Source organism: Lathamus discolor, chromosome 19 (assembly GCF_037157495.1).
Source record: "Lathamus discolor isolate bLatDis1 chromosome 19, bLatDis1.hap1, whole genome shotgun sequence".
Taxonomy (NCBI): domain Eukaryota; kingdom Metazoa; phylum Chordata; class Aves; order Psittaciformes; family Psittacidae; genus Lathamus; species Lathamus discolor.
The window spans coordinates 1,131,379-1,155,994 of NC_088902.1; the positions used below are offsets into that span (position 1 = coordinate 1,131,379).

The 24,616-nt window shown below is 58.0% G+C and overlaps 1 protein-coding gene across 1 annotated transcript; it reads left to right on the top strand.

The window, feature by feature from the left end:
* Positions 1-22,208, top strand: MAPKAPK2 (MAPK activated protein kinase 2). The gene is made up of 10 exons (XM_065698090.1): positions 1-463; positions 16,243-16,382; positions 18,011-18,075; positions 18,801-18,880; positions 18,988-19,114; positions 19,419-19,494; positions 19,673-19,797; positions 20,069-20,154; positions 20,363-20,443; positions 20,717-22,208. Exons 1-10 carry the CDS (start codon positions 215-217, stop codon positions 20,858-20,860), a joined length of 1,173 nt encoding a protein of 390 aa, XP_065554162.1. The 5' UTR covers positions 1-214; the 3' UTR covers positions 20,861-22,208.
* The last annotated feature ends 2,408 nt before the right edge of the window (positions 22,209-24,616 follow it).

The window sequence follows — 24,616 nt, forward strand, 5'->3', positions numbered from 1 at the left end:
CCGCGCCGGGAGGAGGACGGGGAGGAGGAGGAGCCGCACCGGAGCGATCGCTCTGCTCGGGGCCGGGGCGCACCGGCGGGGGGCGGCGGCGGCGGCGGCGCTGCTGCTTCACCCCCCCCCCCCGTCCGTCCGTCCCCGTCCCCAGCCCCATCCCGCTGCCCGGGGCTCCGCCGCCCGGCCCGGCCCGTCCCGTCGGGCCCGCCGCGCTCCCGCCATGCTCTCCGGGGCACCGCCGCCGCCCGCCGGCTTCCCCAGCCCGCCGCCGCCGCAGCCGCCTCCGCCGCCGCCGCCCGCCGCCCCCCCGCACGGGCCGCCGCCGTTCCCGGTGAAGGGCGGCCTGCTGATCCGGAAGAATGCCATCACGGACGACTACAAGGTCACCACGCAAGTGCTGGGGCTGGGCATCAACGGGAAAGTTTTGGAGATCTTCAGTAAGAAGAGCGGCGAGAAGTTCGCTCTCAAGGTGCGGAGGGGGAGCCCCCCCCCCCCCCCCCTCGACGGAGGGCGAAGGGTGGGGGGAACCGGGAACCGGGAACCGAGCGGGCGGCTCCGCGCTGCCTCCGCCCCGCCGCCGGGCTGCGGAAGGGGCAGGAGGGGCGGGCAGCGGCGGCGAGGCCTGACACTGATGGAGGGGAGGATGTTTGCGGCGGGGGGAGCGGGGGGTCCCGGGGGCCCCACGGAGGGACGGGAAACGGGAAACGGGCAGCGCCGTCCTCGGGAGCGCGGCGTGCGGAGGAGCCGGCCGGGACAATGGAGCCGCTGGTGCCCGGCCGCCCGCCCGCCTTTAATTGATGTTTCTTCCCCCTGTTAGGACGTGGCTTTCCGGCTTTCTAATGTGAGCTGAAGGGAAATGACATCCAGGGGAGGGTCTGGAGCGGAGGGGAGCCCCCAGGCTGGTTGGGGTCACCCCATCTCGGAACACGGGGTTCCCTGACGCCCGGGTGTCCCTCTTCCGTTGCTGGTCTCTCCTGTCTCCGGTGTGAAACAGAGCAGTTGTCATCCCTGCTGTCAGACAGGGGACATCGCAGAGTTACTGCCTGTACCCCTCATCCCCAACTTGCTTCTCTTATAGTGTCCGCAAAGGTGTATTTTAACCCACCCTCGGTAATGCGATGGATTCCTTGTTTATCCCCATGAGCTTTATTGAGCAAAGGGGGGAGCGTGTCTCCCTGCTGGAGAGACTTGGGAAGTTTGAATGGATCCAGGCACGCCGGGTGCCGCGGGTGCAGGCAGGCTGCTCGGAGGGAGCGCCGTGTTCTCTCCCATCCATGCGCTTTGCGCCCACACATGAGCTGTTCAAACCCTCGGCGTTACTGAGATCCATCGAGGATAAAAACCAGCCCACCTAAACCCATAACCCGCGCCTCCGTTGTTGTTAGAGCTGCCCATCTGTTGGTATCTGGGGCTCCTAACCTGAATGAATGAATGAACAAGGGGCTCCGGAGGCACGAGTCATCCTGGGTTGGCAAGGGATGCTGCTGGGTGCCTGCGGTGAAGGAGGGGGGTCAGTGGAGGGATGGAAGTTTGCCTTTGCCTTTGGAAGCACGGGCGTTTCTTGTGAGCTGCAGCCTGTTGTACTCCAGGGCGATGTGTGTTGTCACCTCGTTTGCTTGGGAATTAGTAAAACCCTCTTCTGTTTTGACAGACGGGCTCCTCCTCGCTTCTGCATTGACTCACGTATTTAAAGTGCAGATTCCAGCACTTCCCTTTTCCAGCCCTAAAAGGGGAAGAATAGCAGAGGAGACTGGGATAGTCGGGGCCATTATCCTGCCCACCCCAGAGCGCAGCGGAGTCGGGATTTACTTCCATGAGTCGTGCTGGTTCCTTGGCCGCATTGGAAAGCGTCTCAGAGCGCAGGAGGTCGCTTGGGGATGCGGGAGGGTGGCACGGAGCATCCGTGTGGCTCTGGAGGGTGAGGTGTGCTCAGTGCCAAATCTCTGCTTTGGAAAAGCATTGGTTGTCTTCCCTGTCCCCTGCCCCGGCCTCTTCACACCTCCCCGCTGGGGAGGGAAGGGTTCAGCTGAGCGCTTGGACGTGCCTCTGGCTTCTCAAAGAGCAGCACAGCTGCTGCTGTAAGTGATTCCTTCCAGCACCTTCAGAACTGCAGCGCTGGGAGTTGGGGCTCTTGGATGAGCCGGTGCGTACCCGGCTTGCCCCGGTGGGTGGGGGCTGCAGGCTTGGGTGGTTTGATTGCAGTATTTGGAGCGGACTCCCAAGCCCAAACGTGGTGGGATGATCTCTCCAGACGCAACGGGTGCTGACTTCATCCCCTCCTCTGCTACGCAGCCGGGCGAATGTCTCCTTTAGAGACCTGCCGAGAGGTATTTGGATCCGGATTACTCATGGGCTGCATCAGTGTGGAAAGATGACCTAAAGCAGGATCCGCAGAAGTGATTCCATCGAGTTGTCATGTTTCAGATGATGCTTAAAAGAATCCTCGTGGCCTACCGCCAGGAGCCACAGCTGAAATCTCTCTCTGTGCTGCCTGCTTCCGTTGTGCGGCAAACCTTTCCATTTGGAACACCGCTCTTTACATTTACCATTCCAAAGTCTTGTATAATAATGCAGTCCTCGCTGTCAGGGAGCAGTTGTGTCTCTCCCTGATGCTAATGGTGTTTTCTGGTTTTGTTGTGCTTCCTCTTGGGTCCCAAGCAGCATCTTTCTCCCGAACTGAGACGTTTTAGGTTAGGGTTTTGCTGAGAGTCACAGAATCACAGAACAGTTCGGGTTGGAAGGGACCTTAAAGCTCCTCCAGCTCCAACCCCTGCCACGGGCAGGGACCCCTTCCACTGGAGCAGCTTGCTCCAAGCCTTATTTGCTTAGAACTTTTCAGTGCTTCAGGAGAATTGGAGCTTGGAGCCAGCGTTCCAGCAGCAGTGGAAACGTTACAGCCCATTTTCTTCTCCTTCCAGTGCAGCAGTCCGTGGCAGAGACGCATCATTAAATAACATAGCGTTGTGTGTGAGTTAATGGATGGTAGTCGGGTTTGTTGTGTAGTGCCTGGTGAAAACGGGAGATATTCCTTTTCGTGTAGGTTTTTATGCAGTTTTATTTTGCAGTTTTCCACCCTCTATTTTATTCTCTTTTTTGGTACCACGCAATATCCAAACTGTGGCATCCCTGAGTTATTGGGTGGGAAACAGTCAACCGATGGTCCCAGTCACCCGTGACCTGGCTTGCTTTGATGTGCAGTGATTTACTGCAGATTGGGAACATGAAGTCTGCGGAGGGGTGATGGATGGAGCGGAAATGCGAGGTCTAGATGGTTGCTTCCCCTTTTTCCCTTGTACCTTGGTGTGATGTATGACCAGGCAAAATCAGGCTTGTCATTTCTGTGCAGCTGGCTCTATGTAGGTCACCGCTGGCCTGGCTTGGTTGTGGTCAGGCTGTTGGTATTAGTGACACAGGCTGCAGCAGTGGGGCTGGGAGCAAGGCCTGCCTCACCTACTGCAAATCCCACTTCTAAGACTCATCTTTAAGCAAGATACTGGGTTAATGGCTTAATTTGCGGGTGAGCCAGATGGAAAGTGGGAGCGAGGAATGGTACACGGCAAGTTTTTCTCTTATCATATGTGTCGCTCAATGAAGCTCTTTGGAGCCGATTTCCTTTAAAAGAGCCTAATAAACCTCACTCCCAACCCCAGCTTCAAAGAGGAAATCCTCACCTGGATTGGGAAGCTTTGGAAGAGCTTTGCAGGGCCTTGGAGACTGTTTGCAGGTTTGCCCCCTCGATGGCAGCCTGTTTCTGGAGCATCCTTGGTGCCTTGGGGCATGTTTGCGAAATGCTCTTAAGTCTGACTCTCAGCCTCATCAGATAATCTGTGAGAGATGGTTTCTCTGATGGAGAAGGAGGAAGGAGGCCGGTGCCTTTGTGGGTTGTTATTCTTGAGAGATGCCTGTTGTGGAAATAGAGCAGGCATCTGTCTCATAGCTGAGAGCTGAGCAGTTCGGCGGCTGAGCGTGCTTGGGTGGCTGGTGGCCTCATGCTCTCTTTGCCACCATAGCAAGGATTCTTACAGAGCTGTTTTGGGGACCAAAGCACGGTGTTTACCGTGGCTTCCTGCAGCTTCATTTGAGATCAGAGTGCTTTGATCCCCCCCCCCCGCCCAAATCCAGCTGGAAAAGTAAGCCCCTAAGGAATGGAGTAGATGAAGATCTTGGGCTCACACTCATGGGGAGCAACTCTCCGCTTGTGCTCCTCTTATGCTTTTTAGCTCCACCATGTATTTGATACAATCAGGAATGTCTCTGCTGTGGCCTTTGCTGCAAGCCCTAGTTGAAAAGCTTTGGGAAGTGTAGTGCCATGGCTGGGAGCTTTCCAAGGCAGTGTTTATTATCTCACTGACCAAAGGAGTCTCCTGTCGTGGGGTTTGAGTTTGTTCAAACGGTTTCGGATTTGCCATAGTCTCTTCTAAATCCTGAGCAGTCAAACTGACAGCTGAGATGCCCTGGTTCCAGCCTTGGAGCAGGAGCTTGGCTTTGGTACCTGCCCAGGAAGTGGCGGGGCTCTTCCTCTTAATAACAATCTCATGCCGTCAGCCATAGGTCTGGCAAAGAAGGTTGGTGTTTCCCACGTCCTCGGAGGTGGGGAACTGAGGCGCAGTGATTTACCGAAGGGCCCGCAGCCCATCGGAAGCAGGACAAGGCTTAGGAGCTGAGCCGCTTGTTCCAGGAGGAATCCTTCATGGGCAGCAGCCCTGCGGGATGAAAGCACAGCCCCTGCGGGTGTGATTCAACACAGCCAGGGAAAGCGAGGGTTTTGTCATTCACACTGAGCTCCCGCTGGCCTTCAGCGAGGTTTCTGCCATCTGCCAGCACGGGCATGGGGAAAGCCCAGTGTTCAGGACGGCTCCTGGCTGCAGGGCTGCGGAGGCCCCAGCTCTGCCTCCAGGTAGTGAGTGGTGTGGGGCTGATCTAAGCTTTGTCAGACCCGTGCTCCCTATTCCAGAGCATTTAAAGCAGTTTATAACTGATGAGCTGAAGCTGGGCAGGCTGAGAGCCAGGTCTGGTGTGTTTGCTGGATGATGGGTAAGGCAAAGATGATGGAAACTCCCAGAAAGTTCCTACCTAAGAAGCCTGAAAGAGCAAGTTGGGGACTTCACCCAGAGAAGCTGTGGCTGCCCCATCACTGGCAGTATTGGATGGGGCTTGGAGCAAGCTGCTCTAGTGGGAGGTGTCCCTGCCCATGGCAGGGGGTTGGAAGTGGATGAGCTCTAAGGTCCCTTCCAACCCAAACCAGTCTGGGACCCTCTCTTTCCGGAAGCCTGCAGGATGTGCTCTGGGATCCGATGGGATGGATGAACTCCTGATGGGCAGTGAGGGGCTCCTGTGGGTATGTGGGGGGAGCATCTGGGTCGGAAGTGCCCATTTGGCCATCCCTGCGGCACAACGAGCAGCGTGTCTGGACCCTAGCTGGTGGGCTCACGTGCCCCACACCAGGGTGGTCTGGTTGCGGCAGCTGATGCTGTTTGAAACCCCATCCCTTTGCTGGGGTTTGCACAGGAAACCAGGAGGAACGAGCGCTCCCTTCCTTAAGAAACCCGTTCTTCCTGCGAGCTCCAGCCGGCTTCCCGACCCGCAGCCGGCCCTCGCTGGAGGCAGGCTCCTCTCCGAGCACAACTGGCCTCAAGTTGCAGCATTCAGGCAGCATGACCTCACCTCCTGGTTTCCAAGAATAACTCCTGCCTCCCCTCCGCCGTCTGCGCCGGCCAGGGCGGCTGCTGCAGCCCCGCTCCTGGGGCCTCGCTATTGCCGAGTGCCCCATAGCAGCCCTATGGCTGCCCCACGCCGTTTGGTTCCTCTGTGGGCAGTGGTGCAGGCAGGCCAAGGGAGGTGGGAGCTGGGAGAGGGTGTGCAGGACCTCGCAGGGTGGTTTTGATGGATCCATGAGGACCAGGGTGATCCCTCCACCAGCTCCAGGGGCTGGCATTGGAACACAGCCTTAGCCAACCGCTCCGCAAGAAGCCTGTTTCAAGCCTGGGTGGTGATGTTGAGTCAGTATTTCAGTGTGGTCCAGAGCTGTTGAGCATCTCCATTGGATTTTAAAAGCCCCTGAGACCTGTAACCCACTCAAAGTGGGTTCTGTTCCCTCTGTGGATGCTCCTCGTCTTCCATGGCTGAAGGATGCTAAACTGCATGTTCCTTTGGCTGGCACGAGGACTGTGTGTGTGACTGGTGCCTGTTTTGGAGAGGGCTCCTGCTTCTACAGCCTGTTCCCCTACGGAGATGGATGGGGAACAGCACTTGGGGGTTAGAGCAGGACACATGAGAGCAGGTCTGAATGCAGGGAGCTTTAACAGCCTTTTAAGCTGTTGGGGTTTTGTACCTCGTGGCTAAGTTATTTCAAAGATCTCAGCCTTTTAAGATCATACCAGTTCGAGGTAGGGATTACAGTGACCGGCAGGTTTAATGGTTGCATTAACTCGCTGTTTCCTTTGTGGCCTCAGGAAGGGACTAATGACCACGAGGCTGTGAGTGCTGGTAGATCCCCCTGACCTGAGAGGACCTGAACACGAGTTCTGCTGGAGATGCAGTGATTCCTGTAGGTATGATTCTATCTACAAGAGAGCTGGAGAGGGGCTTCGGACAAGGGACGTAGGGACAGGACAAGGGGGAATGGCTTTAACCATGCTGTGGTTCCATCTCTGATTCTATGCTGTGAGCCGCAAGGGCTGTTTGGAGCGTGGCGGAACAGCGCAAACCATCGGGTACCAGCGTGGCTCCTCTCTGAGCACTGCTGGGAGCATCTTGCCATGCATTGGAGCGTTGGGCCAGGCTTTGCTGGGACAAGGTGCTGTCTCCCAGTGAGGTGCTCTGCAGCCAGCGCAGCGTTTGCCATCGTGTGTAATGGGATTATTCAAGCCACTGGCGTCAGGGCTGCATGTGATTCTGTGCCTGGGCACCCAGCGAGCTGGAGCCTAAACTAGAGATAAAGTTGGAAATGCAAACCCAGATCTGAATGTTCCTGGGGCGCCCAGCCAGGCTGGGGCTTTGCAGCTCTGCTCCTGCTAGATCTTCTTACCCGCTTTGGGCCGTGGATTTGGGATTGGTGGAGGGATGGACTCGGGTCCTTCATTGTTGTAATTAGCTTTGCTGCCTCGTGTTGTGTGCCCCTGGCTGCAGCCAGCTCCCCTCTTGAGTTCAACCTCTCCAGCTCTGCTGGCCCCAGAAGAGGGGGGTAAATGGGGTTTGGAGCCGTCGTAGCCATACACCTCTAGAACAGGGTACGTCTGTGTCACAGCACGTCAGGAGCCTGCCTTGTCTCTGCAGCATCGCTGGGGTTTCTGTGGGGCAGACATGGATGGGAGCATCTTCGCCGGAGCTGCTCTCCCTGTCTGCTGTCTTCCCAGTGTCCTCTGGTCCATGGCACTGAGCACTTGAAAGGCTCCTTGGATCTCCTGCCAAATGTGTGTTTTCAGGGAAATGCAGCTGGAACACAAGCTGGGGCTGCTGTGGAAATTTGGCAGCGCATCCCTGCAGCCTGGAATTCCAGTAGCCACAGCTCATCGCTTCTCGCACCCATAGGTGCGGGTGGGAGCTGAGTCTGAGCGGCGCTGCCTGGAATTGGGGATGGCATCCAGGGATCTCGGCTGGGGTGGGAAAATACAATTGGATCCAAACAGAGCAGGAAGTATGCATGCTATCCTCAGCGTGACTTAACAGAGGTGGCTTGAACCTGCCAGAGGGGAGGCTGAGATGAGCTCTCAGGCAGAAGCTCTTCCCTGTGAGGGTGCTGAGGCGCTGGCACAGGGTGCCCAGAGAAGCTGTGGCTGCCCCATCCCTGGCAGTGCTCAAGGCCAGGTTGGACACAGGGGCTTGGAGCAAGCTGCTCCAGTGGAAGGGGTCCCTGCCCGTGGCAGGGGTTGGAGCTGGATGGGCTTTAAGGTCCCACATCTGTGGCCCCACAGCTCCCATAGCTGCTGCTTTCGGAGCCATTGTCACCTGTAGCAGCCTGCTCTGGCCAGCCCCGTCCCCTCCGGGCTCTGCTGACTCCCTTTTCCTCTCCAACCATTTTGCAACCTCCCTGCCCACTGCACTGGGCAGCTTGCTAAGAGCATCTGGGCGGCTCTTGCGTAAGTGTCTCTGATGGGTGTTGGGAGCTGTGGGCTTGGCAGGAAGTTTAAACCCGGGTTATCTCCTGGAAACCATTGGAGCTGTGACTCCGGGTACCTCCCGTGCTGCAGGCAGAGCTGGGCTGTTCTGGGGTGCCCATGGCCAGGCTCCTGGAGAGGCATCTTTCCCCTCGCAGAGGCCTTTACTTTTGTCCTCAGTGCTTTCCAAGGACCCTGTTCCTGATGCGAGGGGCTGTGCGTCTGTGTTGGAGCAGGATCGCTGGCATCTCCCTCTCCATCTCTCCCAACCCTGTTTATTCCACTCAGTGGTTGAAACTCCTGGTATCTGTGGTGATAAGGGAGAGTTGCTGATAACAGCTCTCTGTCAGGATGTGAGATGCTCTGTGGGTGGGGGGATTCAGCAGGGAAGCGCTCCAGGTCTTTTGGGGGGGGGATTGGAAGTGTCCTGGTGCTCCTATTCCTCAGCTCCTCACCACTGCAGCAGACGGGCACCCCAGCCTTGGGTGCCTGTTGTTAGAGATGCAAATGTGGGGCTGATGGAGCCTGGGTGAGCAAGATGCTGCGGAGTTTATGGACGGATTAGAATGTGGTCTCTGCATGCTGCTGAGCAGCAGCGCCAGTGCCTCCTGGGTGGCTGCGGGGCCGGAGCGCTGGGACCTGGATCTGGTCCTTGTGCCCCCTGCTGCAGTCTGGAGGGGTTCATGGAGGATGTTCTCCATAGGCCTCCCTGAGATTCCTATCTGGTATTCCTGTTGCTGGGCTTCACCTTGGGGATCTGCAGGGCAGGGAGGGCTCGGGCTCTGTGAGGCCCAGCTAATGAGAGTTGCTTTTGGTGTATGCAGATAGCTTGGCTTTGCTGGGCTCTGGAGTAAGGGCAGCCTGTATGTGTGTGCTGAAGAGATGCGAGAGCATCAAACCTCTGCTGCTGAGCCCTTGCTTGGGAGCATGATGCCAACCCCATAGACTGGCACCACTCTGAGGTTTCATGTTGCGGTCCTGACTGCCGGTGGGATGCTCCTCTCTGCATCCCTGTAGTGATCACCCAGAGCTGCCTGTGGGGCACCACATCCTGGCCTCATCCAGGAAGGTGTTTGCTGAGCCCTGGTGTTGACAGAGCCCGTGACGAGGGTGAAGCTCTATTAAATAAACAGCTGAGGAAAGGACGGAATGATGCAAAGGGTGCTGTCGTCACCGACATCCGAGGGTGTGTACATGAAACCCTCCTCAGGCTTGGCACTGGGGGAGGAAACGTGTCCCCAGGCCGTGCTGTGTCCAGCGCTGGGGTGAATGGTGCTGCAGAGTGGTTGGCCTGATGCAGCTTTGTGGTTTCAGTTGTGTGGTTTGGATCCTTTTCCCTTCTTTAAATATATATATTTGGATCTACATTTCTTTGCACTGCTCTGGGGTGTGTGCTGCTGGGCTGCTGGCTCTGCCGGGAGGGGAACTGCTCCATGGGGGACCCTACCCATGAGCTGAGCCCCAGGAAACTTCATCTTTGTGCAGAGCAGGAGCTGCTGGGAAGCGATGGGTGTTGGGGGGCTTCTCATAGGCGTGGGTCTGGCCAGTCTGAGCCCCTGCCCTACATCACTTCCAGCTTGGAGTCAGAAGCAGAGTGCTTTGGGTTGAAGGGACCTTAAAGCTCATCCAGTTGCAGGGATGGGGCAGCCACAGCTTCGCTGGGCAACGCGTGCCAGAGCCTCGCAGGGAGGAGTTGTTTCTTCAAGTACAGAAGTAAGGAACGTGTCTGAATACAAAAGCAGCTCTGGGATGCAGATGGGGGCAATCTCCCCCGAGCTGTCGCTGGGACAGTGGTGGCTTGGGCAGCGTTGTCCCTGCGAAGCTGATGGAGCAAAGGATCCAAAGCGATGCTTTGAGTGCCTGGTGCTGCCCCTGGGCTGTGTGGTGGAGGCTGAGTCCGTTTCTCTGCCTGGTGTCTGTGTCTGAGCGCTGGGTGCAGGGGCAGCCCGGTGCCACGGTGAGGGCTCTGTTCCAGCTGTGCCTGCGGGAGGGAAGCGCAGAGGCCGTAGGTCAGCGCTGAGTTAATGGTTGACGTGAGAGTTTGCATCTGTATTAATCACACCTGTAAATATCAACCACTTCCTATCACCCAAGCACATGTGCGGCGCTTCCGATCCGGAGCTGCTCCAGTGGGGAATCTGGGGAGGGAGGAGGAGCTGAGCTCGGCAGAGAGGGGGAGTTAAGGAGTGGGATGACAGGGAAAAGAGCTGGATGCTGTTAAAAAGGGCAGCGGCCTCCCCACGGCTGAAACACCGAGAGGTGGCTCAGACCCCCCCATTACATCCATCCACGCATGTTCCCTGCGGAGCCAGGCCCTGGGATGTGTTACAGACTCATGGAATGGGTTGGGTTGAAGGAACCTTAAAGCTCCTCCAGCTCCAACCCCTGCCACGGGCAGGGATCCCTTCCCTGGAGCAGCTTGCTCCAAGCCCTGTGGCATTTGCCTGCTTTGACTTTTCCCTATGAGTTTTGCTTCTTCATCCCAACCACGCTGGTGGCTCTTCCCTCAGCATCCAGGGTCCTGCTCCCAGGTACCCGCTTCGGAGCTTCATCACCTTGAAATCCATGTGCCAGGAATACTTCTGCTGCTGGGACATGGGCTGGCCGGGGGGCAGCACCCCGATTGCGCACTGGGAACACGGGCCCCTGGCAGGTGGCTCTTATTGAAGCCCAGGCTTCTCTTCTGCTCTTTGCCTTTGTGTGGAGGGAGAGGCTTTTGTTGCAGCCTGAAAAGGCTGAATAGCTGCTGCATCTGTTGCAGGCAGAGGCAATGCTCAGCAGATGCCCTGGGTTTGGGGAGGGAATGTGGGCTGGGGGGTCCTGAGCATCCTCTGGTGGGCAGGGACCCCCGTGGGGAGCTGCTGGGACCCCTGTGGGAGCACAGGGGTTGTGCAATGGTTGTGGTGAGCGGGGCTCCTTGTGTAACTGTGGTGCAAGAGCCGCCTCTTCCCTTGCCCCGCTTCCATCCTCTGCCCCATTGCAACATCACCGCAGGAGCAGGGGTGGGTCAGCCCGCTCCTGCTCCCGGCAGGGCTTGCAGCTCGCCCCTTGCTCACGCAGCATCGTTGTGCCTGGCTTGTCTCGGGCCACACGACGGGGAAGCTTTCCCTGCGATGGCTCTGGGTCTTCCTCCGAGCTCTCCGGTAATTCAGGCTTGGAGAATGCGGCTGAGCAGCCCAAGCGTGCGTCAGTGCGCGTTTGCTCGCTCTGAATTACGTCTCTGCTCTTGTTCCCTCCTTGTAGCTCTTTGTCATCTTTTGTTGGGATGCTTTTTCCAACCTCTCCGTCTGCCCTGGGGCAGGTGATGTGGAGGCTGACCTTTTGTCCGCAGCAGTAAGGGGATGAAGCCGCTAATGCACAGAGCCGGCTGCGCTCGCATCCTTCCCGAGTGGTCCAGCTGCATCCATTCGGATGGTGGGTACCTGGTGACTGGTGCTCTCCTGCCCTGCAAACCTTGAGGCTCCGATGGGGCCATCTCCATCAGGGAGCAGCAGCCACCCTCCTGAACGGTCCCCGTGGTGCGGCAGGCTGGGGCACGCTGCAGGCAGGACGCTGCGGGAGCCGTGCAGAGCTCCTCCTCCAGACACATCACCTCTCCTCTCTGGCTTCTGCAGGCAAAACAAGTGTGAGGATGAGGCTTCTGCCGGCTCTGTTGGGGCTTAAAGCTCTGCATGCAGGGCCTGTTTGTGGCTCTGTGTGCGTGGGCAAGAGCAGAAGTGATCCCAGCTTAGGAAAGTCCCATTGCCTCTGACTGAGCGCTGCTGGATGCAGGCAGTGGGGATGGGTTAATGTAAAGGTTTATATAAAAGGGCCATGATCGTGTGGGGGAGGTTTCCTGAGCTGCACGTTTTAATTGTTCCTGCGCTGTGATGGAGCCATGAGTTTCCCTGTGTTTGGTAACAGAATTCCTCCTATGGGCTTTGAAACTCCTGCCTTTACTTTTCTTCTGTAGTTCCTAACAGGGAAAGTGGAACGAAGCTTTGCTGTGCTGTGCTGCTGGAGCAGCTTGGGGGTGATCACCCAAATGTGCTGGCATTAAAGGCAGAAGAAAGGCACATGGGGGAATGATCAGCTTGACCCAGCGCTGTGCCTCATGCAGGGAGCGATGGGGCTCTGCCTCCCAGTGCTGCGTGGTGGGAGCAGCGTGTGCAGAGCATCCAGCCCTGGCTCTGTGAGCGCGTTAAGCAGCTGGCACCAGTTGGCAACCGGTTTGCATGGAAGGATCAGAAGAGGCAAATCCTTTGAGGAGAGAAACCCTTTTGGTTTGTTAGGGAGCAGCCTCTGCTGCCCTGGTCAGGGGATCCTGGACCTCATGTGTGCAACAGAGGCAGGGGAGCCCCTGCTTTGCTGGTGCCACAGGGGATGGCAGCCTGCCCGTCTTCACTGGGGGTTTATTTTTACTGCAGCTTAAGAGTCCCTTTGAACCCCCGTGGTGCCCAATGGGGAGCTACTCAGGGTGGCAGGGTCCTGCTGGAGGGGTGGTTGCTGCCCAGCGCAGCCTGTGCTGCTCTGCTGGGAGCCGAGGTGCGATCAGAATGCACATGGCAATAAAGATGGCCCTGCCTGCAGCAGCAGCGGGAGGGCAGAGAGGGGCAGCCCTGCAAAGCGAGCAGCTCGGCGAGCCGGCGCGTGCCTCATCCTCAGCGTTCGTGGGCAGTGCCCTTGGGAGCCGAGTTCTCCCTCGCAGGCTCTCGGATAAGGGATGTCTTGGCAACCTGAGCGAGCGCAGCGCGGTCTGACAGCTCCACTGGGGCTGTGGTGGCATCCAGGGCGAGGGGCAGCTCGCCCGGGACCTCCTGCCCTGCCAGTGGAGGAGGGAGCTTCCTTTGGAGCCCTGATTCATGGCACATCGTGCCAGGAGGAGGCGGTGAGACTGAATCAGTGCTGCCTGAGGACACATGTGAGTGTGGGAGGCTCCAGCTCCCTTGTTTCCTCCGGCGTTTTCCTTCCTTCCCGGGCGCCCACCCACCTTCCCTGTGCGTGATGGGAGGTGATGGAGGGGGAATTCAGGTCAATGTGCACTGAGTGAATGGGACAGGCCCCCCGGCCCTTCCACTGCGGGCTGGGGCTGGGGTTTCGGGCGGGTGCTGTCCCCCTGCAGACTCCCCTGAGCCATTTCATCTTCAGGAGCAGCTTCTTCCAGGGTCTGCCTTTCAGAGGCAGTGAAAAGCTGCTGCAGGGGGCTCTGGAGGAGCCTTTGTCGCTGGGAGGGTCCCAAGCATTCAAGGCCAGGCTGGATGTGGTTCTTGTGCCCTGTCGTGAGGACACTTACGCACCCTTTCCCATTGGAAATAATGAGGAGTCTGATCTCCAAGAGGATCTTTGGAAGGGGGGCAGGAGAGAAGAGGTGGAAAAGCTGAGCTGGGAGCAGCAGTCAGGGGTTTCCATTGGGTTGTCCATCCGCTGCCATCACCCCCCTGTGAAGGGTTAACTGTGGCTGTGCTCCGGATGCCTGTGGTTGCAAAACCTGGGAAGCTGGTGGGAGGGGACAGCGTCCCCAGGCTGGTGCCCTCAGCTGGAGTGCAATGGGGGCAGTTCACCCTTGTTGAACCTCAGGGAAACACGAGGTGCTTTTCCCATCCCAGCCTCCTCGTTGCAAGCCAAGAAATACAGATCTTGGGCTGCCCTGGTTACTGGAGCTAAATCAGGGACCTGGGCAGCATTACTGCACACCCCCAGATACCTTCCTATGGCCGGAGCAATGCCTCTCACATCAGGATGTCACCCACCGGGGGTTTCACTGCTACAGAGGAGAAACCGGTGAGGACCTGTTGGCATTGCTGCCTGGACCAGGACCAGACAGTGCGTTCTGTCTGTGCTCTGCACATCCCTGGCTACCTGGGGTACCACACAGCGGCAGGATGGAGGTCGTGTGTGTGTGTGTGTGTGTGTGTGTGCTGTGGGTGATGCCAGGCCTGTGGGTTGCTTCTAGCATGGTTTGAGCATCACCACATCCCTCCTGCGGCGGTAATGGCCTTCCCCATGCAGCCTCATCAGCTCCCACCTGCCGTGGAAACATTTCCTAAATAGAGCAGGTCGTTGCCTTAATAAGGTGTAATCTGCCCCTCTGGAAGCTGGAGAAGCAGCTTCTGCATCCCGGGAGCAGAGGGAGCCTGGCACTGCCTGTTTGCTCACCTGCAAGTACAAAAGCAGACGTCAGAGCTGTGCTGGCGCAGGTAATAGAGGCTGCTGCCTCCCGCTTCATTAGAAACACAATTAAGCTCCTTTCAGAGCTCTCTGATTGACCTCGGGCGGTCGGATGCACGTATTTCTGTAGCTCTCCTGCTTGTCCTGTGCAGAACGATGTGAACGCTGCTTCCTGCCGCCCATTTTCCCAGTGTGTGATCACAAATGGGTTTTTCTTTCCAGCTTCCTGGCTCCCCAGGCCAGGCTCTTGAGAGAAGAGCTGCAAATAACCAAGCTGTTCTCCAGACCCCTTCCCTGCCTATGTGGCTGCTGGGAGGGGGGGGGCTGACCCTGTGCTTGCTTCTGGCTTTGGCTCTGGTAGGACCTGGGTTTTAGGATGATTTAAGCAATAGAGGAGCAAGGAGGGACTGTCCAGCCTCCTGCCCTGTCTTCCTTTTGCCTTGGTGCAAAAGGAGGGCTCAGCCTCTTTGGTCTTCCCTACGCTTCCAGATGGTTTGGTGCTAGAGCTCACCTCACACCCTATTGACTGATGTGAGCTTCCTCCACCTTGGAGGCAGGAGAGGTGTGAACAAACCCATGTAACGGGGTTGCGGGTGGGTGGCTGAATGTGGATGCTGTTACTTCTTTTCCCTGTGGCAAAGGGCAGATGCTGTTGCAGGCAGGGATGCAAATCGCTGCTACTCTGCCAGGGCTCACGTGGGCACTGATGGTTTCACGTATAACCGGGCACTGAGTGAGTGCTGGGGCTGCAGTGAGCATGAACCCGTGTTCCCTGCAGCCAAGGGCTCCCTGCCATGTTCTGGAGCCAGGCTGAGAGAGCTGGGCTGGGGCAGCCTGGAGAAGAGAAGGCTCCTGAAGGGGAGACCTGAGAGCAGCTCCAGTGCCTAAAGGGGCTGCAGGGAACCTGGAGAGGGGCTTGGGACAAGGGCCTGTAGGGACAGGCCAAGGGGAATGGCTTGAACCTGCCCGAGGGGAGACTGAGCTGAGCTCTTAGGCAGAAGCTCTTCCCTGTGAGGGTGCTGAGGCGCTGGCACAGGGTGCCCAGAGAAGCTGTGGCTGCCCCATCCCTGGCAGTGCTCAAGGCCAGGTTGGACACAGGGGCTTGGAGCAAGCTGCTCCAGTGGAAGGGGTCCCTGCCCGTGGCAGGGGTTGGAGCTGGAGGAGCTTTAAGGTCCCTTCCACCCCAACCCATCCCATGACCCTGTGATGCACAGGGGATGTGTTCTATGTGTGCTCATGCGCCCAGGGAGCCGCAGACCTGCGCAGGGGCGTTTCACCAAGCCCGGCCTTAGAGCTGCCAGCGACAGGAAGGCAATGAGCTGCGCTCAAGACAGACACGTTTGTTGTTCTGTATTTAGGAGTGTGCTAATTAAGGCTGGTTGGTTGTCCTGATGAACACGGTCATTAATAGTCCGTGGCACATGAGCCAGTCCTTCCTGCACCTGGCAACTGGGTTGTCTCTGGGAAGGGCAGGAGCCTCAGCGAAGAGCTGCTGCTGCTTGTGAGGACAAGCCGCTGTTTGGGGAGCGTCTGGCAGTGGCTTTGTCCCCTCCTCGGGCACATGTGGCCGTGTGACGGTGCCCGCGGTGAGGGTGCAGTGGAGCTGTGCGGTGGCACCCAGGGGTGCAGTGCTGGCAGGTGCCAGTGTGCAGAGGTTCGCTTGCAAGCGCTATAGGAGCCCTGGTGGTTGGTGGCACGGGATGGCTGGGATCCAGGGAGGCATCTCGGAGTGTGGGAAGGTGGCAAGCAGCCGGGCTGAGCTTTTACCAGCCGTGGAAGGGAGGGTAAGAAGCTCATGAGGGCGGGTGGCTTTGTGCTCTTCCCACTAGATGGGGATGGAGGCATTGCAGAGCGCGCTGCAGCTCGCCTCGATGCTGCTTGCAGAGAACGCCCGCGCTTGGCCTTTGTCTCTGCGTCTTCTCCAGTGGGTGCTGTGCCCGTGGGGTGTCATAGCCCAGTTCTCCTCGGGGAGCTTGGTGCTGATGGGGTCTCGTTTCTCTTACAGATGCTGCAGGACTGCCCGAAGGCCCGGCGGGAAGTGGAGCTGCACTGGCGAGCATCACAGTGCGCGCACATCGTCCGCATCATGGATGTCTACGAGAACCTCTACCAGGGGAGGAAGTGTCTGCTCATCGTCATGGAGTGGTGAGTCCCCACCGGAGCCCCCGCAGCCCTGCGGGGCTGGTTGGGTGATGCCAAAAGGGGAGGTGAGCGCCTTCCAGCGCTGCTGCAGCGGAGCTATGGACCGTGGGGCCATGCAGCCTGCGAGCCGTAGGGATGCAAGCCATGGAAGAGGAGCTACACTGCTGGTGTTGGAGGGATGACAGGAGTCGTGTTGGCTCTGAGTCATTCTGAAAGCTCGCTCTGCTGTCGGGAGGCTTAGGGCCTGTGGTTCTCGCTGCAGGTAGATCATAACCAAACTTGCTTTGGCCATGGAAAGTCGGGGGAGTCAGCAGGTTCCTGGCAGCCCAGCAGCCTGCGGCAGGGTCAAGCGCAGCCAAGCCGAGCTGCTGCTTCCATTGATGCTGTTGCGGCTCTTGCAGCAGCAGTTGAGCGGCTCCGATTCGGGCAGACGTTTGCTATAACCTGGGGAGGAGGAGGAGGGATGAAGGGGAAAGTATTGAAACCACATCCCAACCGCAGCTGTGATTTGATGCAGCTTCCTTGCCAAAACCTCTCCTCTGGCAAGTGGTAGGTTGCCTGGGGGGGGCAGTGGGTGTGAGGAGTGCCATGAGCAGTGCTGGGGCAGCCGTGAGCAGCTCTTGCGTGGGAAGAGCTTTCTGAGAACTATGCTGGGATGCTGGGCAGGCAGGATGGGAAAGGGCTGTGCAGCGCATCGGCTTGCGTGGGGAGAGAGCAGTAGCTGAACGGTAGGAAACGCGTCCCTGGGGCAGTGACAGCTCCCTGTGGGCCAAGGGATGCTCTGGGTGCAGTGTCCATCACAAGGCAGTGTTTGACTTGCAGCATGAGCACGGTGTCTGCATGCAGTGATTGACCCCGGTGGCTGCATGTTATGTGTATTGCAGATGTCCGGCGAACGTCAAGGGTGCTGGCAGGAGATGCTGTCAGCACTGGGAAAGCCAGAAACCATTCCTGCTCCAGTTAGATAAGGCAGGGGCAGGAAGTGCCGTTATCACTGTTCTCATGGAGAATTATCCCTGATCCCACTCCTGATCTCTCTGGGAGCTGAGTTTTCCTTAGGGTACTTCAGGGAACCGTGCCACGGTCCTGAGTTACCGGCTGGGTTCAAACCACGCCACATTGTCCTTCTCCAGCACCTCCTGCGAGCGCTTGCTGTGCTGCACGGGGCTCAGCCTCTGCCTCCCCCATCCCATCAGTGAGCCCGTCCCGGTGCCGCTGACACCAAGCCCGTGCCGCAGCCCTTGCTCAGCACTTGTGCACGGGTTCGCGTGCCGGGAGGCGGCTGGCTCATGAGCTAAAGGAGGCCACCGTGCCGGGAGCATTCACCGCGCGCGAGCCGTGTTTGCTGCCTTTACTGTAAATGGGTTCCTGTGGTCTGGTGGCGAGACCACGTCCGCTCGCAGCCGGCACCTCCCCACCAGCACCAAGCCTCGGCCCTGGCTCATTTCTGGAAGGGGGAGGCTCTGAAACGCCCCGTGCCCAGAAGCACCCACCCAAGGGGTTGGATGGGGACGGGGTTGGTTTCTCGCTGACCTTGTGCAGCTCCTGGCTGAGCATCAGAGGTTTCGGTGCTGCCTGTGCCGGTGTGGGGCAGGCGCCGCAGCATCTGACGCCTTCTGCTTCTCTTCCAGCTTGGACGGCGGGGAGCTCTTCAGCAGAATTCAGGACAGGGGAGACCAGGCCTTCACCGAACGGGGTATGGAGCCCACTGGGATCTGGAGTTCTGTCTTTGGACCATGGCTCGATGTGTACAGGAGTGTCTCTGGCCCAGCCCGTTCCTCAATCGCTGGTTTGAACCCCCAGCAAGGCTTTGCACGTGGGGAATGAGGAATGTGGGTGTGAGCGGCTCTGCTTTGTGAGCTCACTTGAGAGCAGGGTTAGGGGCTGTTTTCTCAGCTGCTCCTGAGCCCCATCCATCCCACGCCAGCACATGCCGGAGCTTCAGCGATCTCCAGGAACACCTCCCTCCCTCAAAAGATGAAGTCCAGGGGCTGTGCTTCTCATAAATCTCATCCCCCTCTGCTCTTGTGGCCAGGAAAAGTCTCCGCACGGCTGAGACCCTGAGCCTGATGCCCCCTTGGCTTCCCGTCCTATGGGGAAAGCTTTCCCAGGTGGTTTCCCTGCAGATTTGGGGTCCCCAGAGCCAGCCCCTCCTTGGGGCTCATGCTGTTGGGTATAGGGGTCAGGGATGGAGCCTGCCCCATCCCTTCCCATGGGAGTTGGTCTCCCATTTGCTGTGTGCTCCTGACCCAGGGGTGGGGGCCGCAGGGTGCTTTGCTTGAAGAAGTTTCCTCTGCTTCAGGTAGAGGAAACCCCTTTGGCCTGAGCCAGGCTATTTGGCCCCTGGCTTGTGGAGCGGTGCTGGTGTTGCTTATAAAGGCTTCTGACGTTTGGCTTGTTGGGGTTTTCTTTTGGCTTCAGAGGCTTCAGAGATAATGAAGAGCATTGGGGAAGCCATCCAGTACCTGCACTCCATCAACATTGCGCACCGGGACGTGAAGGTACCGTGCTGCACATCACCCAGTGGTGCTGAGCCCTGCTTGGTCTCAGGCAATGCCCAGCCTGCTCCGGCTCTTCTGCTCACATCATCTTTCCTGTGTTTCCACAGCCGGAAAACCTCTTGTACACCTCCAAAAGGCCCAACGCTGTGCTAAAACTCACGGACTTTGGCTTTGCTAAAGAAACCACCACGCACAACTCGTTGGCCACTCCGTGCTACACGCCCTACTACGTGGGTAAGTGGTTGGGGGGGTCTAAGCGTGTAGGTTCGCAGGGCTGGAGGAGGTTTAGATGGTCCAACGTGCAGCCCATCACCTCTGCATCCAGCCTGGAGCCTTCATCGCTGCGTGGTGTTGGGGGCAACTCCTATCTGGGATGCTTGGGACTGGCTGCTGCAGGGTTTGGTGCTCGCTGGTGCATGCAGCCTGCAGCTCCTGCCTCTGCTGCCTGCATGGCCGTGCTGCAGCTCCATGGGATGCTCAGATCCCTCTCTCCTGGTGCTGCCTCTTGGGCTCAGCACTTTGTTTCTCTCTTTACCAGCCCCGGAGGTGCTGGGCCCAGAGAAGTACGACAAGTCCTGCGACATGTGGTCCCTTGGAGTCATCATGTACATTCTGTAAGTCCAGTGGCTCCTTCTCCATCCTGCCATGGTCAGAAGGAGGGATACAGCTTCTGAGCTGGCTGCTGGGGCTGAGCCTTTCCTGGCTGTGCTGTTCTTGCTCCCAGCACTGCTCTGTGCCCCTCGGGTGCTGTTTTGGGCTGACGCTGACTCTGTGCTCCCTCTCCTGGTGCAGGCTCTGCGGGTACCCCCCCTTCTACTCCAACCACGGCCTGGCCATCTCGCCTGGCATGAAGAAGCGAATCCGAATGGGCCAGTACGAGTTCCCCAATCCTGAGTGGTCCGAAGTGTCGGAGGAAGGTAAACGTGGTCCCCAAGCTGAGGTGTCCCTTTGGGGTCAGCTCTGTGTCCAGCAGCGTGGGGCACGGCGTGGGGCACGGCGTGGGGCACGGCGTGGGGCACCTCTTGGTGGAGCAGCATCTTCAAGAGGCTTTTGCTGAAGGGTTTGGTCAGGGGGAGCTCTGTGGCATGGAGAGGATGGGGGTGTGTGGTGTCATTTTGGGGCTGCTGGCTCAGGTTTGGAACATGGGGAAAGCCCTGCTGGGAGCTGCTAATGCACAAACCCTTCCAGTTAAGCAGCTGATCCGCAACCTGCTGAAGACGGACCCGACTCAGCGCATGACGATAACGGAGTTCATGAACCACCCCTGGATCATGGCAAGTGCGGGGTTGGGGAGGTGGGGGGATGAGGATGAGGATGAGGCTGGGGATGGGGATGGGGTGGGGATGAGGATGGGGATGGGGTGGGGATGAGGATGGGGATGGGGTGGGGATGAGGATGGGGATGGGGTGGGGATGAGGATGGAGCAGGGATGGGAGGGAACGCTTGTGGCTTTCAACTCACGCTCCTCCGCTCTCTCAATAGCAATCCATGCAGGTGCCCCAGACCCCACTGCACACCAGCCGTGTCCTGAAAGAGGAGAAGGATCTGTGGGAGGATGTGAAGGTAAAAACCTCTCTTGCCTCCGAAACACTCTGCACCCCGGGTACCACAAGGGGACTGCCCTCTTGTGCCTTCTCAATACAAACCAGGCTCATTCGGGCTCGGTGCATCCTGGGGAGATCAGTGCTTGGGAGGGGGCTGCAGTAACTGGTAGTGGAGCATTCAGCCCCTGGTGCAGCTCAGTCCCATGGCGGAGGGGGGATAACCTGCCCTGGGGATCCGGGAGGGCTGTGCCCATGCAGGGCTATGCTGATGGGGCTGCCTCCTTACCCGCAGGAGGAGATGACGAGCGCCTTGGCCACCATGCGAGTGGACTACGAGCAGATCAAGATCAAGAAGATCGAAGATTCCTCCAACCCTTTGCTGATGAAGAGGCGGAAGAAAGCAAACCCCACGGAGCCTGCTGCGCTGCCCCACTGAGGGTGCCCCGCGCCCGCCCGCCCTCCACAAAGCAATAACTATATATATATATTTTTTAAGGAAAACACAAAAAAAGACTGTTCTATGAGCGCATGGAATTCAGACCTTTATACCAGACTAGTTATTTTTAGCTACTCACCTGTGTTTCTGACCTTCCTGGTAAGATTCCCCCCTTAAATCAGATCCACACACACTGCGGCCGGGGCTTTGTCCTATAAGTGAAATCCGGCTGGTAATTGGAGTGTATCTTCTGTTGTGAAACGGTTTTGATGCTGATTTTCTTCCTGTTCCTTCCTCTCCAAAGACCTGACAGTTCCTGTGGTGACCTTTTTAGGGTATAGAACTATAAATATTTTTTAAAGACTACTGTAGAGCTGAAAGACAGCGTGGTCCCTGTGTGGATGCTGGCTAGAGATGGGCTCCAGGCTTGGGAGTGGGATGGGGAAGGAGAGCTGCCTTCTCCCTCGTCCTGCTGTGCGTGGCAGGGCTGGCATGGGAGGGGGGGTCCCCGTGGCCACCGTGCTGCTTTGCTGGCCTGGAAAACTGCTGCTTTTAAAGCATGGTAGCCCAAAATCCCGCAGCTCCCTGACCTGGGAGCCCCGACGCCCCGCGAGTGCCGTCCGTGTCGCTGTGTCTGTGCTGGGGTGTGTGTCGTGGAGCTGCTCCTGGCCCCCACGTCTGTACCTGTGCCTGGAATCCAGTTCTGACCTCAGGGGTGGGCAGGGGGGGGTGAGCAGGAGGCGGGTGCCCCACACACATCCTCCCCCCCTTGCTCTGCAGGGATGTGGGGAAAAGATGCTCCCCGGCCACATCTGCCTGCTCCCGCATCCCCCAGCCCCGGGGAGATGCTGCCCTGGGATAAGTGGGTGGCTTGGAGACGTGGTGGAGGCAATGCGGGGCCATAGCTTGAGCTGGGGCAGCAGCAGTGCCCCATCCCTGGCTGGGGCTGGGGGTCCTGCTGCCCCCCTTGCTGCAGCTCCATCCCTGCCGCCAGCTCCCCAGGGCTTTGGGAGCGATGCTCTGCTCCCAGGAGCAGGGTGGCTGCTCGGGAGTCTTTAATCCATGAATTCTTCTTATTATAATTATTATATTTGTCATGATGTTTCACTGCGTTAAATGTGTTTGAATGGGGAGAAACCAAAAACCAAACTTTTTTTAAGGCAATGTTTTAGTTTTTAGGTGATCTTTTAGACACTGTGCGGATTTTGAATTTGCTTTATAAAAACTGGGGTTTATCCTTTTTTTTTTTTTTTTTTCCTCCTTTTTTAATTTTATTTTTGTCTGTTGGCTATACTAACCGTCCCAGTCTGCTCTTCAGCCCTTTGGATTAAAGACACTTAATGCGTCACCCGGTCTCTCCTCCTTGCTTGTGTGGCTGTGAAGGAGCACCCCGGTGCTGCGGGCTGGTGGTTGCTCTCCTTCATGGCTTGATGAAGTTGCTTTTTACCTCCCAAGAGGTAAAAGAGCTCTTGGGTCTTTTAACCCAGCCCAAGAGGCTGAGCTCTGTAAGGTTTTCATTGGGGATGCAGCACTTTGGTCCTTGCACAATCCCTTTGCTTGGGGATGGTCGGTTGAGATGTGCCTGTGTCTGTAGTTTCCTCCCAACCTGGGCTGGTTCTGGGGATGTGGGATGCAGGATGTGACTGTGGCCATGGGTGCTGCGCCTGGGTGCCTGCAGGGGGAAGTGTGCATCCGGCTGTGGGTGCTCGGTGCAGGGGACTGGTTCCTGCCGTCACCTCTGTGCTGGCAGCCCCGCGGTGCTGCATTGGGGTTTTGGCTGCTGGTACCAGTGCTGGCCGTGCGCGCTTGAGCCCAGATCCCCCCCGTGTGCTGGGTGCACCCCCAGAGCGTGAGCAGCAGCTCAGGGAGGGGATCCTGCCCCCTCTGTTGGGCTCTGGGGAGACCCCCCTGCATCCTGCATCCAGCTCTGGGGCAGCAGCACAAGAGGGATCTGGAGCTGCTGGAGAGAGGGCAGAGGAGGCCACGGAGATGCTGCGAGGGCTGGAGCAGCTCTGCTCTGGAGCCAGGCTGAGAGAGCTGGGCTGGGGCAGCCTGGACAAGAGAAGGCTCCTGAAGGGGAGACCTTAAAAGATGAGGGGCCTGCCAGTGTCCCAAGTTGGATGGGGCTTGGGCATTGGCCATCTCCGGCAAACGGCTTGTATCTGTCAGGAGGAAATGTTTGAGTTGCCTTAGGAAAGCCTGGTAGGCAGCATCTCCTTATGGTGCTTTGAATGCATGTGCGGAGCATGGTGTTGTGCTGTCCTTGCGCAGGGTGGAAGAGCTCAGGTTAGTGTAAGCTTGCTCATGTAATTGGTGGGACATGGGGTACAGTGGTGGCCCTGTGAGACCCCTCACCCTGCGCATCCTGTATCCCAAAGAAATCTGTCTGGAATTGTGTGCAGTGATTCTCAAGGTGTAAATGGTGCTGAGCTGCCTGAGGGCTCTAAACCAGGCTGTCACCTCCCCTCTGAGAATCCCAGCCTGGTTTGGGTTGGAAGGGACCTTAAAGCTCCTCCAGCTCCAACCCCTGCCCCGGGCAGGGACCCCTTCCACTGGAGCAGCTTGCTCCAAGCCCCTGTGTCCAACCTGGCCTTGAGCACTGCCAGGGATGGGGCAGCCACAGCTTCTCTGGGCACCCTGTGCCAGCGCCTCAGCACCCTCACAGGGAAGAGCTTCTGCCTAAGAGCTCAGCTCAGTCTCCCCTCGGGCAGGTTCAAGCCATTCCCCTTGGCCTGGCCCTACATCCCTGGTAAAAGCCTCTCCAGATCCCTTACTGGGGGATGCTGCTGTGCAGCTGGGCAGGAAGAAACGAAGTCAAACCCCACGAAGGTGCTGCGAGATGCGAGCTGGAGACGCACAAGAAGAGGAGCTTCAGTGACCTCCTCCAATCCCACTTGCGAAAGCCAAGCAGGGAGGAGTCACGTCCTGAGCTGCCAAGTTCCAAAGCAGTGAGCTAATACCTGAAACGCTAACAGTAAACGGTGCCTGTTTGCACGATGCTCTTCACTCTACCCACGTGGAAACGTGGACGGAGCAAAGCCGCAGCGCTGGGAGGTGTGAAGCACAGGCTGGTTTTTCCGGGGGCTCAGCCCACAGCTGCCCTTCAGCCTCATGGGGTTCAGTGTTTTGGGAAAGGAAAAGTGTTTCTAAACAAGCAATAACCCCCGGAGGTTGTCTTGGGGGGGCGAGGGCCTGAGGTTCAGGCTGTCTTTGTTACCAAGAGCCTGCTCTGGAGCTAGCAGTGCTTAATGACACAAAGCTCAGCTCCACGGGGAAGATCTGTTGCCTGCAATGTGTTGTACCTGTGCCTGGGGAGGGAAGAGCAGGACAGAGCGGAGCGGGCACCGATGGCCACAGAGCTGCCTGGGATGGGAGATTGCTCCCGGGGTTGCTGGAACCCCCCCATTTTGGCATTGGGGTTGAAGCTGGCAGCAGAGAACAGGTCTCCCCTGGGTGTCCCAGCTCCGGGGATTGAAGGGGTGGACGTGGTGTCACCCCCTTCCACCCACTGCATCTCTTGGGGGGGGGGCTGTGTCCTCGCTGCGTCGCACCAGACTCTTTCTTTCTGTCACTGCTTTCACAGTGCCTGGGTGGGTAAAAACAGAGTTCTGTTTTCTGCAAAGCTGTTGATGCTAAAAGGAATGAGCTGGGTCCGTGTGGGTGTTGGGTGAGAACAGACACTCGTGCAGGGCAGTGTTTTGTTGCTGCAGGTTTGAAAGCAAAGTCTTCATAGAGCCCTAGAATGAAGCAGGTTGG